Source organism: Penaeus vannamei, chromosome 33 (genome assembly GCF_042767895.1).
Source record: "Penaeus vannamei isolate JL-2024 chromosome 33, ASM4276789v1, whole genome shotgun sequence".
Lineage (NCBI taxonomy): Eukaryota > Metazoa > Arthropoda > Malacostraca > Decapoda > Penaeidae > Penaeus > Penaeus vannamei.
In genome coordinates, this window is record NC_091581.1 from 18,470,356 (window position 1) to 18,485,355 (window position 15,000).

General features: G+C 33.0%; 2 protein-coding genes across 3 annotated transcripts in view; one reads left to right on the forward strand and one right to left on the reverse strand.

Moving 5' to 3' along the window:
• Positions 1 to 906, forward strand: part of LOC113828031 (uncharacterized) — a 2,540-nt gene extending 1,634 nt beyond the window's left edge. The window contains exon 1 of the mRNA XM_027380973.2: positions 1 to 906. This exon is cut by the window's left edge and continues 1,634 nt beyond it. Coding sequence (XP_027236774.1) covers positions 1 to 104 — 104 coding nt within the window. The 3' untranslated portion in view covers positions 105 to 906.
• Positions 907 to 1,316: 410 nt separating this feature from the next.
• Positions 1,317 to 15,000, reverse strand: part of Fancm (FA complementation group M) — a 24,943-nt gene continuing 11,259 nt past the window's right edge. Inside the window, exons 10-28 of one of the 2 annotated variants that reach the window (XM_070145325.1) lie at positions 14,256 to 14,402; positions 13,955 to 14,086; positions 13,581 to 13,644; positions 13,195 to 13,337; positions 12,901 to 13,009; positions 12,390 to 12,526; positions 12,056 to 12,182; positions 11,654 to 11,869; positions 8,313 to 11,278; positions 7,771 to 7,916; positions 7,257 to 7,380; positions 6,402 to 6,500; positions 5,316 to 6,149; positions 4,838 to 4,966; positions 4,174 to 4,336; positions 3,511 to 3,726; positions 2,622 to 2,719; positions 2,294 to 2,388; positions 1,317 to 1,757 (exon numbers count right to left, since the gene is read on the reverse strand). In XM_070145325.1, coding sequence (XP_070001426.1) covers positions 1,649 to 1,757; positions 2,294 to 2,388; positions 2,622 to 2,719; positions 3,511 to 3,726; positions 4,174 to 4,336; positions 4,838 to 4,966; positions 5,316 to 6,149; positions 6,402 to 6,500; positions 7,257 to 7,380; positions 7,771 to 7,916; positions 8,313 to 11,278; positions 11,654 to 11,869; positions 12,056 to 12,182; positions 12,390 to 12,526; positions 12,901 to 13,009; positions 13,195 to 13,337; positions 13,581 to 13,644; positions 13,955 to 14,086; positions 14,256 to 14,402 — 6,054 coding nt within the window. In that variant the 3' untranslated portion in view covers positions 1,317 to 1,648. The remainder of the gene's footprint in view (positions 1,758 to 2,293; positions 2,389 to 2,621; positions 2,720 to 3,510; positions 3,727 to 4,173; positions 4,337 to 4,837; positions 4,967 to 5,315; positions 6,150 to 6,401; positions 6,501 to 7,256; positions 7,381 to 7,770; positions 7,917 to 8,312; positions 11,279 to 11,653; positions 11,870 to 12,055; positions 12,183 to 12,389; positions 12,527 to 12,900; positions 13,010 to 13,194; positions 13,338 to 13,580; positions 13,645 to 13,954; positions 14,087 to 14,255; positions 14,403 to 15,000) is intronic. The other variant, XM_070145326.1, reaches the window with a different exon arrangement.

The window sequence follows — 15,000 nt, forward strand, 5'->3', positions numbered from 1 at the left end:
TTAATCTCTTAAGAGTCCAGTGTATGGTAACCAATGTTGATTTAGCATTACATGAGTATGGCCCTGATGAGGAAGAGCAGTGGATACCTATTGAGGCTATTTAATCGACTGTCTTTTTTAATATAATGTAAATAATGTACTGTTGGTTAAAATGTAAGACATTTTCGATGTCCTGTTTTTTTTTTGTTTCTATGGTGTCAATGTTGAATCAGCATTGCCAGAAAATATGAAGTGTGTTGAATTTATGGTCATTCCAACCACCAGATAATAATATACATATAAAATGAGTTTTTTTTGCATCTTTTCAGATATATAAAATTCTCAAGTCTGGTATTTTTTGGGCAAGACACGAGATAACATGAAGCTGAACTGTTCAATTCAAAATAGATATTGATATTCTAGAGATAAAAATTCCTTCCCTGTGATGTCTTTATTTATTTATCTGGAGGAGTCAACAAAGTGAGTTATTAGTCTTGTAATTAAAAGTAAAATCGAATTGGGAAATTCAATAAATGATGTGATAAACAAGAAAAATAGTTATTAGTCTTTTATTTAATAGTAAAATCAAAATGGGAAAGTCAATAAATGATGTGATAAACAAGTAAAATAGACATTATTTGATATGCAAGCACATTAGCATTAATTGCATAGATTGTTGTTAAGGAATGAAATTATATTAAGGCAATTTCTGTCAAGATATATTAATAGATTTATATTAATGAAGGTGTTATTATTTGTGTTAATTAGTTTGTATTGATGAAATTGTGCATTTTGTCACAGGTCACATGAATCAGTAATGGTAAATGACTAAAAAAACATTATTTGGAAATGAATTAATATATATTTTGATATTGATGATGTAATTATTTTGCAGGTTGAAACTTTGTGAGTATAATAAACCATGTTACAACACATTGTTTGAATAGTCCCAGAACCAGAGTTTACAGTACATTAAGTACTATATATATGGTTTTGAAACTTATGAATTGCTAGCCTCAGTTATCAAATGTCTGTTTCTAGTTATAATTTGTACAGTACAGAGAAGTATGTGAATGATGGTGATATTTTCCATTTATGTACAGTGCCTAGTGAGCAAAAAATCTGTGCAACTGAAATTGTAACAGTAATTCTTGTCACAAAAAAGGAACAACAGTTACACAGCATTTCCATTTCATCAGTTATCTTACCTAATATTAATTTATTTTTGCTCTGTGTAAAATCACATGATAAATATTGTGTTCAAATATAAAAAAGTGAATTTTTGAAGTAATATAATAACCACTTTTAATTTCAAGCTTAAAAAATAAAAAAACACATTTTAGTTTCCATAATTATTTTTATTTAACATAAGTATCACAGATATTTTTGTATATTTACATATTTAAAAAAAATATTAGTTAACTGTTTATTAGAAAATAACAATACAGTATAGATATGTACACAACTCTCACAGCCTTTGTGACATATATCTATCCTTGGTGCTGAATATGCCAGAAAATAGGCACATGTATAACCATTAATACAAAAATAACATGCAACAGTCATACTCCAAATGTATTTAAAACATATAATCACAATTGGCCACCTAAAATTCATTAAATAAAGTAACTTAACTATGTAGTTCAACACTGTCAACTACATGAATGCATCAGGATGGAGGTAGCATATCTGGTCTAAACTTGCGATAAAGGTATTGCTTTATCTCTGAGGCCTTTTCAAATGTCATGCACCCTTTCTCTTGGATAGTTGCAACAGAACTGTGGAAAAGAAAAGAAACAAAATTGAATAGACTAATTTCCTTAGCAACAGAATATCAAAGGATTAAGGGAATTTCAAGTAAAATCAGCTAGAATAGTTGATAGTTCTCACTGAGGTAAAGACTTCAATAATCTCTCCCTTGCTGCTGCTGAACCATTCAGTTCTTTCCACTGAAAACAAAGACTGTACAACAAGCACAACATATAAATCAACATTTAAACATTCCATTATGATTACTATGCCCAACTTAATGTAATAGCCTTCAACCCTGAGTATCACTCTAATTGAACAATCTCTATGTGCATCAGACAGTATCCAAAAGTTCAATTTCATATACGTTAAAAGCATCTGAATGTTGTGCCCGGTACTCATGTTAAATACTAATATATCAGCTCTTTTGCATTATGTGTACATGCTTATAAATCCTAACACAAAAATGACTTTGCTAGTTATATTTTTTTTAAACATCTAGCTGGTATCCTTTCATATTCATAATTCTAACATTAAATAATTTCATTAATAATAAATATCTTACCTGTTAATAAAGTCGACTACAGTTTTGAAGTTGTATGCCAAATAGATGGCTGATGCATAGCTGATGCGTGGCAAGGATTTGAAAAAATTCAGAATCTGTAAGAGAGCAAAAGCATAAAGCTATTATACAATAAGTATAAAAAATGGTCTTTTTTTTCTCTCTCTCAAAAGCCTTCAATATATAAAAGATGACTATCTACATTACCAACTAATAACTACATTACATTTAAACTTATGTTTACAGTTCTGAATGTCATGTCACTTCCACAATGCCAGAGATAAACATAAGGAAGGAGGTACCGACAAACACAAAAACTATGTATGTATACCTTCTGATGCTGAATTAAGAAAGATGGGACCACCAAAATACTAAACCCTTTTCCCTTCTCTTGTTCTACAAGTTGCCACACTATCTGGGAAGTGTCCTCTGAAAAACAAATATATGCTTGCATTTATCAATCAACACTTGGAATCCTTTATTCACAGATAATTCACACTTCTTCACATCTGATATATCTATTATCAGTGTGGTCTCTGTAAATGGTATCATCTGAATAAGTAAAAGAACTATACTCGCTCCAATCTCAGAAAATATAATAAAACTGGCATCTCATCCAAGACTCTAGAGAACCTCAATCCACATTTTTTTTTTTTATCTTAATTATTTGAAACTAATAGGTATATTCAAATGTTTCAATTTTTGACACACATTTTTTTGTCATTATTATCATCAGCATCATTATTACTATTATTACTATTATTATTTCATCATTTCATCATTTCATCATCATCATCATCATTATTATTTACTGGTTATGGAAAGAGAGAAATTACATAAATGTTCTGGTTTACTACAATACAAAAGAGTTTAGACATCATGAGCACAGAATAACTATGTTATTGTTAGTGGTTAATACATATTATAGCCATAAAATAAGATAGTGATAAGCCTACTGTTAGACATTAACCTTATGTTCAGTGGCAACATTGTCTCAAGATTCTTTAAGCAACTGGTACAGAAACATTAATAGATATATGATAAAAGATACATCTACACATTGTCCTATTTCATGTACTGAGACTTAGCATCATAGGACATGTTTTTCTTTTTTCATTGCGGAACTGAAAGTAAACATCAACCTCCTCTCAGTAACTAAAGATGGCATAAGTACCTTAATATAAAACAGCCACTTTTTCAAACACTGTTGACTAACTCACCTTGATTTCTTGAATACAAGACTTTGAAGCGCTTGACATGAGTACAGGCACATGTTATGGTGTCCACGTATTTTGAGCGAGTACTGTGTGCATTGTGAGGAGATTCTCCGGGCTTTAAACGGTCTGATTCTATAATGAGCACAGAACGTTCATAGATGTCTAACATGCCTTGCACCCTCTGTATTAACTTCCCTCTTTGCTGAATGCTTGTAAATGCTGAAAGAAGAAAAAACAGGAGAAAATATTGTAAGAAAATGTACACAGAATGAGGAATTCACATCAAGTATATAGTTTAAATACAGCCACAAGAACATATCAAGGTACATTCTTTTTGAAAAATAGAGCTGCCTGGAAAATACAAACATATTTGTACTACAATTGAAATTTGTATTGAGGTTTGTTTCATTGAAATAATAATAATACAATGAAATATTGAATGAACTTCAGACAGAAGCACTAGCATTCCCCAACACAGGCATATTTGTGTGTGTGCAGAAGTGGATCATGATCTCTGGGAAATAATGAAGTCTGAAATCTTACACAAATTTGTCCTATCTACCCATGATCTATTGTGTAAAAACTTGATAATCCAACTTGGATTCCTACAGTTATAAAGTTAAACTGAATAACCAAAATAAAACAAACACAGAAAGGAATACTTACCCGAATACAATAATCTGGTGACTCCCATTCTCGTTGATGTAACATAATGAGCGTGCGCTAGTTGGGCCACCGATACATTAACTTCTTTATGCAGTCTTATTTTGGACGCAATACTGCCTGCAATACTGATTTCTTGAGAATCCACCAGTAGGAGGGGTGGAACCTGATGAGAGAGATAAAAAGAAAAATAGAAAAAAAAAATGAAAGGAGCATTAATTTTTTCCAGATAAGACAATGGTGTTAAGATTATTTTCAACTCTATGAAGTGCTTGAAATATCACACTTGTAGATTACAAATGAGCTAAAATCTAAAACTTACACAATAATTACCATATACCTTTATACATCCTACAAAGAAGAAATAATATATATATATACATATATATATATATATATATATATATATATATATATATATATATATATATATATATATATATATATATATATATATATATATATATATATATATATATATATACATCTATATATATATATATATATATATATATATATATATATATATAGATATATATATATATATATATATATATATATATATATATATATATATATATATATATATATATATATATATATATATATACATATATATATATAAAAGACCATAACAGCAATCTTTCAATTCACTGGCTACACTTACTGAAGCTTTTGTTCCAACAGAGTTGTTTTCTTCTTTGGGTTTGACATCTGAGTTTTTGAAGTGACTTCCAGATGCTGATAAAGACGAAGAACCTTGCATTCTCACAGTGTTTGATGAGTTTCCTGGTACCTTTTGCATATGCAATGACAATAAAATGTATTTGGCTTGTATATCAATAATTATGAACTTAGCCTAATACTTCTATATGATTCCTATTAAGTCAGCAGTTAATCAGCTGATTATCATATAAAAAATTAGTAACATATTAAGACTTGTTTGAATATCTATGCAGTACCAGAAATATAGAATCAGAAGTACAAGGTTATGGGTACAACTTATAAAACTGTTATCAAAGTCACCACATATTATCAAAGAACATACTTTACTAATATGCTTCAATACTTCCAGTGGGTAGGAAGGAGAAATCATATACAAAAACACAGTAACAAAAATATTTCAGTTCATTTCCTGTACTCACCAAAGTTTTTGTCATGTCAGATCTGTTCATGTCTTTAGGCTTGGCTTCAAAGTTTTTAGAAAGAGATGTCAAGGGTCGCTGCATTTCCATTGGAGAGGAGGAGTCTCGCATTCTTGCCGAGTAATATGAGCTCCCAGCCTCCCGTTCATTTCGTAATGATAACGATGATGATGAAATTGTCCTGGGTTTTACTGGCACTGTAAATTCTTTAGTCTCTTGTTCTTCTTTTAAATCAAAATCAAAGCCCTCTGAGCCCAAGTCAAACGATACGCCCAATGTATCTTCCACTTTAATGGCACTGTTTTCCTTGACTCTTTGCGTGCCCTTTGTCTGTTTGTTGACACTTTCTGCTTGCTTCATTTTCCCCATTACTCGGTCCTTGAGAGGTACTTGCACTCGGCCTATTTTCTTGAAGTCATCATCAGGCGAGGAATCAAGTGTTATATTTTCTCTGCTTCGCTTAAACGAAGATGAAATCTTTGTCCTCTCTGCCAACACATCTTCAGTATTGGATGCTTGACCTCTACCTAATTTCATGTTTGCTTTTCCTGATTTTAGTTTATTATGGCTGTCAAGTCCCACTGCTTTGAAATTTCCCTTATTTGGTTCAGCTACTTTTCCAGAGGAATTCGTTCCCTTTCCTGAGAAACTGTTGTTCATAATATTGTTCTTTTTGGCTTCAAATGTACTACTGTCACTATTTTTCATCTTTTTGTGCTCTACTTCATGCTCTTCATCACTTGACGACTTGTTCATAATTATTCTTTTTCTTTTGCGCTGCCTTTTATCTGCCTCTTTCTGCCTCTTCTTAGCGTTGGCATGATCATGCATTGCCTAGACAGAAGATATATAGTAGTCATTAGGGTTGTACGAAATAGCATTATCTACAGTAAAACATATATCCCAGCTTCCTTTTTTAAAACCTTTCGCTATCCACTAAAATGACAAAGATTCTTTAATTCATCTCTGTTAAAAGGGAAAAAAAAGAGAGAAAAACACAGTTACTTCTTTAAAGCATTACAAAAATACCTTGTATTGAAAAATAAAAAAAAATAACTTAATAAAGGGAAGGGCAACACAAAACACCTTGATCATAATTGAATCTTCGGCTAGCATAGTATCTCCCATGTACTCTGTGTCATACTCCACAAAGTTGTTATCCACCACAAAGCTGTCTTCTTCCTCCTGAAAACAAATAAGGTTCTACATATTAAAAACAAATAGATTAATAAATAAATCATTTTACTTTTGATAATATAGATCTCTATCCTTACCTATAGTCTTGCATACTGTACCATTTATCATGATTGGAGACAAGCTGTCAAAAACTGGTGGGCCGTTTTTCCTTTGCCATGAATGTGCCGTTTGTAGTGCCTACTAATAAATCTCATACTGTCTGGCAAGTCTCCTCAGCAAAGCATATTTCATGCAGTCATACCTCCCCTTCCCCCCTTTCAAAAACTTCATTATTTTGTCACCTCTTGGTTTCTTTCTGGTGTCCTTTTATTTTTCATAATTACAAATATATAAATACATAATTTGCTTTTGAATATCAACATGTTTTTCATGCTCTACATACAATTTACTTTGGTAATCTATACACATTTCCAGTAATTCATGAGAGGTAACACTGTAACTTTTATAGCTTTAACATACACTTGTGTATATAGCAGTACTGGATTATGAATATTTTTGGTGGGCAAAAATCAAGACAAACCCATTTTGGTGAAAATTTAAAATTCAAGCATTATTTGAGAGCATGTGCTTCCAAAGGCATTCTTAGACCAATGTTGGTCTGACAACACCTTTGGATGTGCATGCCGTCCTTTATGGTTAGTGGGCAGACAAGCTGGAGGGCTTATAGTTCTACGTCCTTATCAAATATTAATATACCATAATATACATGCCTTTCCAGATGACAAACTGACAATATATACTCACCTCTTCAAAATCTTCACTCTGTTCATCTGTGTCAGAGAGAACAACAGGAGCACGATGTGAACGGTGATTAATGCGATTTGCCAATTTTGGGCTGACAACCGACTGCAAGTAGACTGCCCTCATGCTGCAAGTGATAATCATGGAAAGCTTTAATAAACTCCTTAAACCAACATTAAAATTTACATAAAAAGATGACTCTACCTAGCAATACAATCCTTTTATTGCCATGAAAAGTAATAGGGCAAATACTCTATCCTGTCATATGCATGTAGCCTATGTGAACATAATTCTAAGGTGATATATTTATTGCTAATCTATCCTGAATTGTTCAGAGTACTTCAACAACAAGGCTGATGCAATGAAAGAAAAGTATTCCATAAAATAGCTAAATATTGATAGCCATGGTAATACAACCTTTAAAATAATTAATGGTTGACTTCCATTGATTGGCAAGGTTAAGGCAAAGTCAATCATTATCAACAACAATTCCAGCAAAAATCACAATGAAACTTACTCTACAGCTGCATCTTGGGAGAGCTGCGTACAATCATCGACAAAACTCTCATCGTATTTGTCAAGATGCTCTCCCTCCGACTCATCACTGGACATCCCCTCTCCATCCTCTGATAATTCTGCTTCATTATGGATAAAGTTGTTTTTCTGAAACGGCAATAGACCCAAATAAGAAATTAAACATTAAAAGTTCTATATTTCTACTAAGCTTATCTAAAATAAGAAAAAAGAAAGAAAAAAAACAAGTGAATAAATTTTTTAAAATCTATAAATGCTAACTGGTACTTGCATCATCTATAATTCATCATAGCAATGACTGTGGATCTCCAGTACAGATAAACAATCAAATGTTTTACCAGCTAGGAAAGTCAGAAAGAAGAGTAATATTTCCTTCTGTAAAACATAATAAAAAATCTTTATCTACAAAAAATGAAAAAGAAAAACAAAAAATATGTATCTATATAATGTATAAAATTCAAAACCTTGATTTTTTTTAATAATATAATGAAAAAAGAGAGAGAGAGATATCTTTCTTGGACTCACCAATATTTCATTTTTTTTCATCTTCTTCTCAGCCTGATTAATGTACTTGGGCCCTGGACGTAGAATTGACACTTCGCCTTCAAAATCGTCATCCTCTATGGAAACTGTGGAGTCTCGGCTGTTGTTTTTATGACTCTTACCCTTCCAGCTCTTCCGTTCTGAATCTGTGCTGGCTGAGCTTGAGCTAGTCATTGCCCTCCTTGCTTGGAGACTTTCTCCTGCCGATTTTGGACTATTCATCAGCTCTTCCTCACTATCTGAATCCACAACCTGACCAAGTCTTCTCTTTTGTCTTCGCCATACCTGCGTTGCCTCCTGAGTTCCTGCCACTAAACTTGTGTTAAGCTTGGCTGGTTCGCTCTTTTTGCAAACTGGTGATTCGTCATCTGAAACAATTATGACTTCTGAGTTCTCAGCTTTATCATCAGCATAGAGAGAGAAACTCACTTCCTTTTTCTTCTTTTTCTCTTCTTTGGCCATCTTCATATTCAGCTCAATATCAGCCAGCAGAGACTCGGACATGGGTTCAAAATCTCCACTCCCCAGCAAGTCCCAGTGATCCGAACTTTTATGCTGACTTTCCTTTTCTTCCACTTCTGACCAATTATTATTATCAAAGTCAATGTCATCAAGCAAGGAAAAGTTGGGCTCTGCTCCTGTAGTCCTGAAGTCTGGATTCTCTGAAGATAGATTTTCTTTAGGTATGGGTAGAACAGGTGCTGCTTTTTTCCTTTCAGTCGCGTATGAAGTACTCCTTCCATTCTGGCTTAAAGTCTTACTTAATGAGGGCCTTTTTTTGCTGTTTTTATTTCTATCAAGTGTAATTTCATCACATAAAGTAAAACTGGGTTCATTTAATATATCATGAGCTTCTTTTTCGGGCAGTAAAGGTTCAGACTTAGAACAAGACAGTCTTTTGCTTACAACTGAATTGCTTATCCCATTTCTGCCTGACAGGCTCCTCTTCAGTACCTTTTTATTACTATTTTCATCATTGCTTCTCTTCACATTTTCTGCTTTCTCCTGGACTATAGTTTTAGTTGGGGTTTTATAAGAATAATTAAGTCTTTCTTGTTTAAAAGCACCATCATTTTCCAGCTCAGATATACTCTTACTACAAGCAAACTCACTTTCTTCATTTGACTCATCATCAACAAGATTTATGATTTGTGTAACACTTAAAAGATTTTGCTTTGATCTCTCAAAAGGTTTTATGTCCTTCTGTTCAGAAGAATGCTTCTTCTGCTCAGGTACTGAAGGCTCTTTAGGAGTGGTAGATTCACATTTCTGGTCTTTGGGACCTTCAAGTTCATTCATGTCAAAGTCAGCAAACAAATCATCTTCAAAACTAAGGTCAAAGTTAACACTACACACTTCTTTTACTGAAGTGGATGGGGCTTTTTTGGGTTCCTCTGCAATACTGTATTTTTTGTGCATTTCAGAAATGTCTTCCATGTCATTGTCTACATTCATGCTACTTTCAGAAATTATTCTGTCTTCACAATTTGCTGGAAAATTCTCATTAGATTTGCTACTATTGCTTTCCTTAAGATTTGCATCAAATCTACCATTACTACTGGCTTTGAATTTTTCAATTTGGACACTTTCATCAATTTGGATTGTTCCATCTTTGTGGAATGCTTGTGGTATTTCCGAGTCCTCTATGGATTTAGAGAAATTGCTTCTCACACTTTTGTCAGAACTGGATCCATCCTGATTTAATAAAACCTGGTCTTGGGTACATTCTGCTGATACATTTACGTTATCTGACTTCACATTATCTTGAACTGAGAATTTACTGAGTTTACAGCGTACTTTACTTCTCTGACTGAGAAATACTGATGGTTCTGTAACAACAGAGGGTATTGGATTAACAGTATCATCATATTTTTTCCTTAAAATACTTTTGGCTGTACTTATCTGTCCTGGTAATGGTTCTATATTCTCAGCTTCACTAGACAATGAACACTCTTGTTCTATTCTAGTTAGATTTGGAGTTGTGACCTTGAACAGACGTTTTGCATTTAGTTTTGGTGTCGACGAATAAAGATTCAAATTGGGTCTAACAAGTTTCCTATAATTTGAAGGTAATATTGGTGACACTTCTTCAGCTACACTTTCACTAGCCTTTTCGGGTGTATTACTTGCATTTTCCTCTGTAATCATATCTTTGGTACCAATATTCTGCTGATCATCATGCATTTTTGAACAACCAGGAATTGGGCTGTAAGCATTCCTTTCATCTGAGTCTGGTATGACCATGGCCTCTTGTATTTCCTGTGTCTGTGCTATAAGAAGATTCACTTCCCTTGATATATCCACATCTTCAATCTCCGATATATCAGACTGCAGACATTTGTTTACCCTTCTACTTTCCATCCACTTATCTACTTCAGATAAGACCTCTGTAGGACTTAAGGGTTCATCGATTTCCTTGTCACTTGGAATGGAATATGGAGGTGTCATAATGTGGAGTGGAGACGCAGATGTGAAGGACAACATTGACACAACCTGCTTAGATATACTATCGTAAGCAGATGTAAAATCCATCGAGTCCCTTTTTTCTATTTCCATATCCTCTTCACAATTCCGTGATGGATCATTCAGGTCTTTTCTTCTGGCGTTATTTTCTTTACTTTTACTAAACAAGGAGGTTATCAAATCATCTCCATTGGCCTGATCCACATTGACATCCATTACACCATCCTCTATAATCTCTATGTCACTATCATCTTCCTTTCCTTTTGGTTTCTCAGACAAGATGTCGAAGTCTTCAAGATCTTGGTGGGTTTGGGACCTCAATTCTTCTGCATTTTTCCGTGCTTTCTGGCTGTTGAACATGTCTGTAATGAGGTTACTTTGTTTGGGTTTCATGTTTTTTTTCTTCTCCCCTTTTGCTATTTTGGATTTCTTCTTTGGAAGCTCCTCCTTTGATGTTGCTGCCTTAGCTTTCTTTGTCTCTTTATCTGTTCAAAAAGCAAACACTGAATACATTTCTTATCACAATTTTTTTCTGATGATTTTCAATATTTTCAAAACTCATCAATGACTCAAGGATAAAAAAGCCCAATGAAAATTAATGTCAAACAACTTTCAAAACTGTATCCATACCTAACAAGATTTCCTCATATCATAACCTTCTAAGGAGGTATACAATGATTCAAAAATAACTAAAAAGAGATCTCGAACCAGTCATGATAGAACAAAATATCTGTGTATAATTTTCCAAGGAAATTAATGTTCTGAAATACTAAATTAATACTCTTGAGATATTGACATGGCCTACTGGCATCCAAACCAAACAGTGAGAAAATACATAAACCTCATTCTAAAACACAAACCTTCTATGTAACTCATATCAAGAAAGGCCTGCATCTCAAGACTATAGGGGTCATCATCTGGGTCGAGATTAATCTGCAGGTCAATGAATTCTGTGAGCTGAACCAGATTCCGTGACTGCATAGAGTGTCCAAGTACATGTGTCTTCTGTAACATGGTCTGCCAGGGTTGGTAGTCTCCAAAGTTGATGGTGGACATTTCTTCCTTCACTTCTTGGTCTGTAAGTTTAACTATTAATATTATCTGTCACTTCAGTTTAATTCTCAAGTCACTGAGACCTTATTACTGGCTGTAATAGTAATTAAAAAAAAAAAAAAAATCATTTTGATAAATTAATATACATATATATTGTGTAATGTAACCAAAAATAAATCAAAAGTAACCTGTGCTATGAAAACACTCACCTTGTTTCTTCAAGCTCATGAATGTTGGCTTTGCTAGAGTCTTCACCTCTACCACAGGAACCCACAAATTGTCTCTTAGCCACTGCCATTCCTCTTGGCTTAGCATACCAACTTTACCTTGTTGTTTCTGTAAAGTAATATCATTTTAATACAGATAGCATTCAGCAATATTTTCTAGGTATATGCAGAATGTAGTAACTGTCTGGCCTAATGTAAAAATAAATATCAAATCGGCATAAGTTTCCAAATTACATGAAAGAAAAAATATCACCCAAAAAGACATATACTTTAACCCAAATATCTTTCAAACAATGTCCTTTTGAGGGAAACTTACCTTTTTCGACACATTTGTCCTCTCTAAGAGCGAGCCTGAGAGTGACTTTGAGCTTGTGTCAGATTTTCGGTCCTTGCCAGTCTTGGTCTTCCACGTGCCAATCTTCATGTGGAGCTTGTGACATACAGGTGTTATACCTTGCAAATGAATACATAAATAAAGTATTTTACCTTCAAGACTAATAAATAAGGTGTTACAACCTACAAATAAATAAATAAGGTATTTTACCTTCATAGAGCAAATAAACAAGGTGTTATAACTTGCAAATGAATAAATAAATAAGGAACTTTACCTTCAAAACAAATAAATAAGGTGTTATGAAGAATGAATAAATAAATGTTTTACCTTGCAAATAAATAAACTATACGAAATATCGTGCAAATGAATAAACAAGTGAGGTATTTTACCTTGCAAGTAAGTAATTAAGCAAAGGGATTTTCTTTTTCAAATTTGTTGACTGACTAAAAATTTCTCAAAACTGAGAACTGTCTCCAGCTATTCCCCAACATACCTCTTGGCACCATGCGAACATTTGACGGAAAGAGAAACCTTTTCAGTTTATCTCCATCTGATAGAGCTGCATTGATGTTTTTCTTCTGTAACTGACTCTGATTATACATCTGTAATACCAAAATTAATAGGTAAATACATACATTCAGCAAGTACACATAAACAAAAATTTGTAAATACAAATTTTAGAACTAAGCAATAAAAAAAGGCAAGGAATCTGCTATGTGAATGAAAATGAATGAAAATAACATAAAATTCCCAGACAAATTAATATCGACCAAAGCCATTAGCTCACCTGTTCCTCCTTCCCCTTTGTTACTAGGATGATGATACGTCCTTCGCGCTTTCTCCCTGTACGACCTATTCTCTGCACCAAACGGATTGGGGACTTCGGTGCATCATAGCAAATGATCAGATCAACTTCGCCAATGTCCAAGCCTGCAAGTTTTTTACTTTATTTAATTTGCAAAAGTTTGTTAATTTTGTGGTATTCATTCGTTTCTTCATGACAGGTCACGTTTATTGATACATATTTCCATTGGGATAATTTAGTTAGGCAGAAATTCTGAAGAAGATATAAATTGAAAAAACTCTATTACCCTTTTTGCCTCATAAAATTATTCCTTCTCATATCTGCCTTTTAAAGCAAAACTGGTTTATAAAATCTTTAAACACACTTGCCTTCTTCTCCTACACAGGTTGAAGTTAAAGTGTTAAACCCTCCCTCTTTGAACTCTCTCACAACCTGAAAATCAAATTATCTTTAACAGCTATTCAGTATGTTGCAATTATTAATTTGTGACCAACATATAACCATAACATACTTGCATTTACTTCTACAAACACCTAAAAAAATTATCTAAAATTACATTGATTGACACTAATACCTAAGCATTACAGTCATAATAATGACATTACAAAAAAATAATAATAATAATAAATAAATAAATAAATAAAAATTATAAAACTAAAAGATTTTTTTTTTTGCAAAAATCAAAATTACATTTATTTCCACCAACACCTAAAAATTGCAGTCATAATCAGCTGTGTATTACCTTTAACTGTTCCTTTTGAGTGAAACCCCTTCCTCCATGAGCTACTGTTGATTGGCCAACAAAGCTCATAGCCTTAACAAGAGGGTAATGGTGCTGTAACATCTCTGTAATCTCCAGTACACTGTCTCTGTACTATCAAGAGATAAAAAAGGAAAAGTCAGTCTCCATACTCAATAGCAAAAATGAATTACATATTTGAATATCTTAACGATGCTGAATCCCAAAGGGTAAAGTTTATCAAGAAAGTGTCTCATTGCTTATGACTGTACACATATATATACTGGATTTTATTTCAATATACCTGGGAGAATATCATCACTCGAGTAGACTTCCCTTCATCAAGAAACTTCTGGTGGTGTTTTATGACAATTTTGCGAAGTTCTTCCATTTTGGGATGACTTACAATGTATGGAGTAGATGACTTTGCTTTTGACTGTGGACTGCCAATCTACAAACCAGAAAGATTTATCATCAAGCTAATAAAGTGAATATTTTATCTAACAATACAAATGAGCAAAACAAATATTCGTACACAGAATCATGCATTTCATATAAATACATTAAAGGCTTTATAACAAGTATGATGCCACTATTCATAGATTTCAACATATACACCCAATAAATTAGAAATGGTTTTAGCATATCACTTTGTAGCATTATCAACCAATGGAAGTTTTACATTTAATCTAAAATATACCTGAAATGCAATAATGAACTTAATGTTTGTCTGTTTGTTGATGATAGAATAGAAAAGAAAAAGCATAGCACACACCAAGAAAAAGAACAAAAAACAGAGATGCTTCGATTATAATGTGCACTACACATGCTAATGAGCTATATGACCTGAAACATGAAAAGTATTTTCATATTCAGGCTGCAATACTGATTAAATGGCAAACATTTCTGTCATCATTAAAATCTTGTAAACTTATTGATAGTGTAAACAGCATCACTGAAGCAAAACATTTGCAAAAATCCATATCTTGTTCATCAGTGTTACTGAAGTAAGTTCAAAATGAACATGTATGTCTTCCCATTTGCTCTAT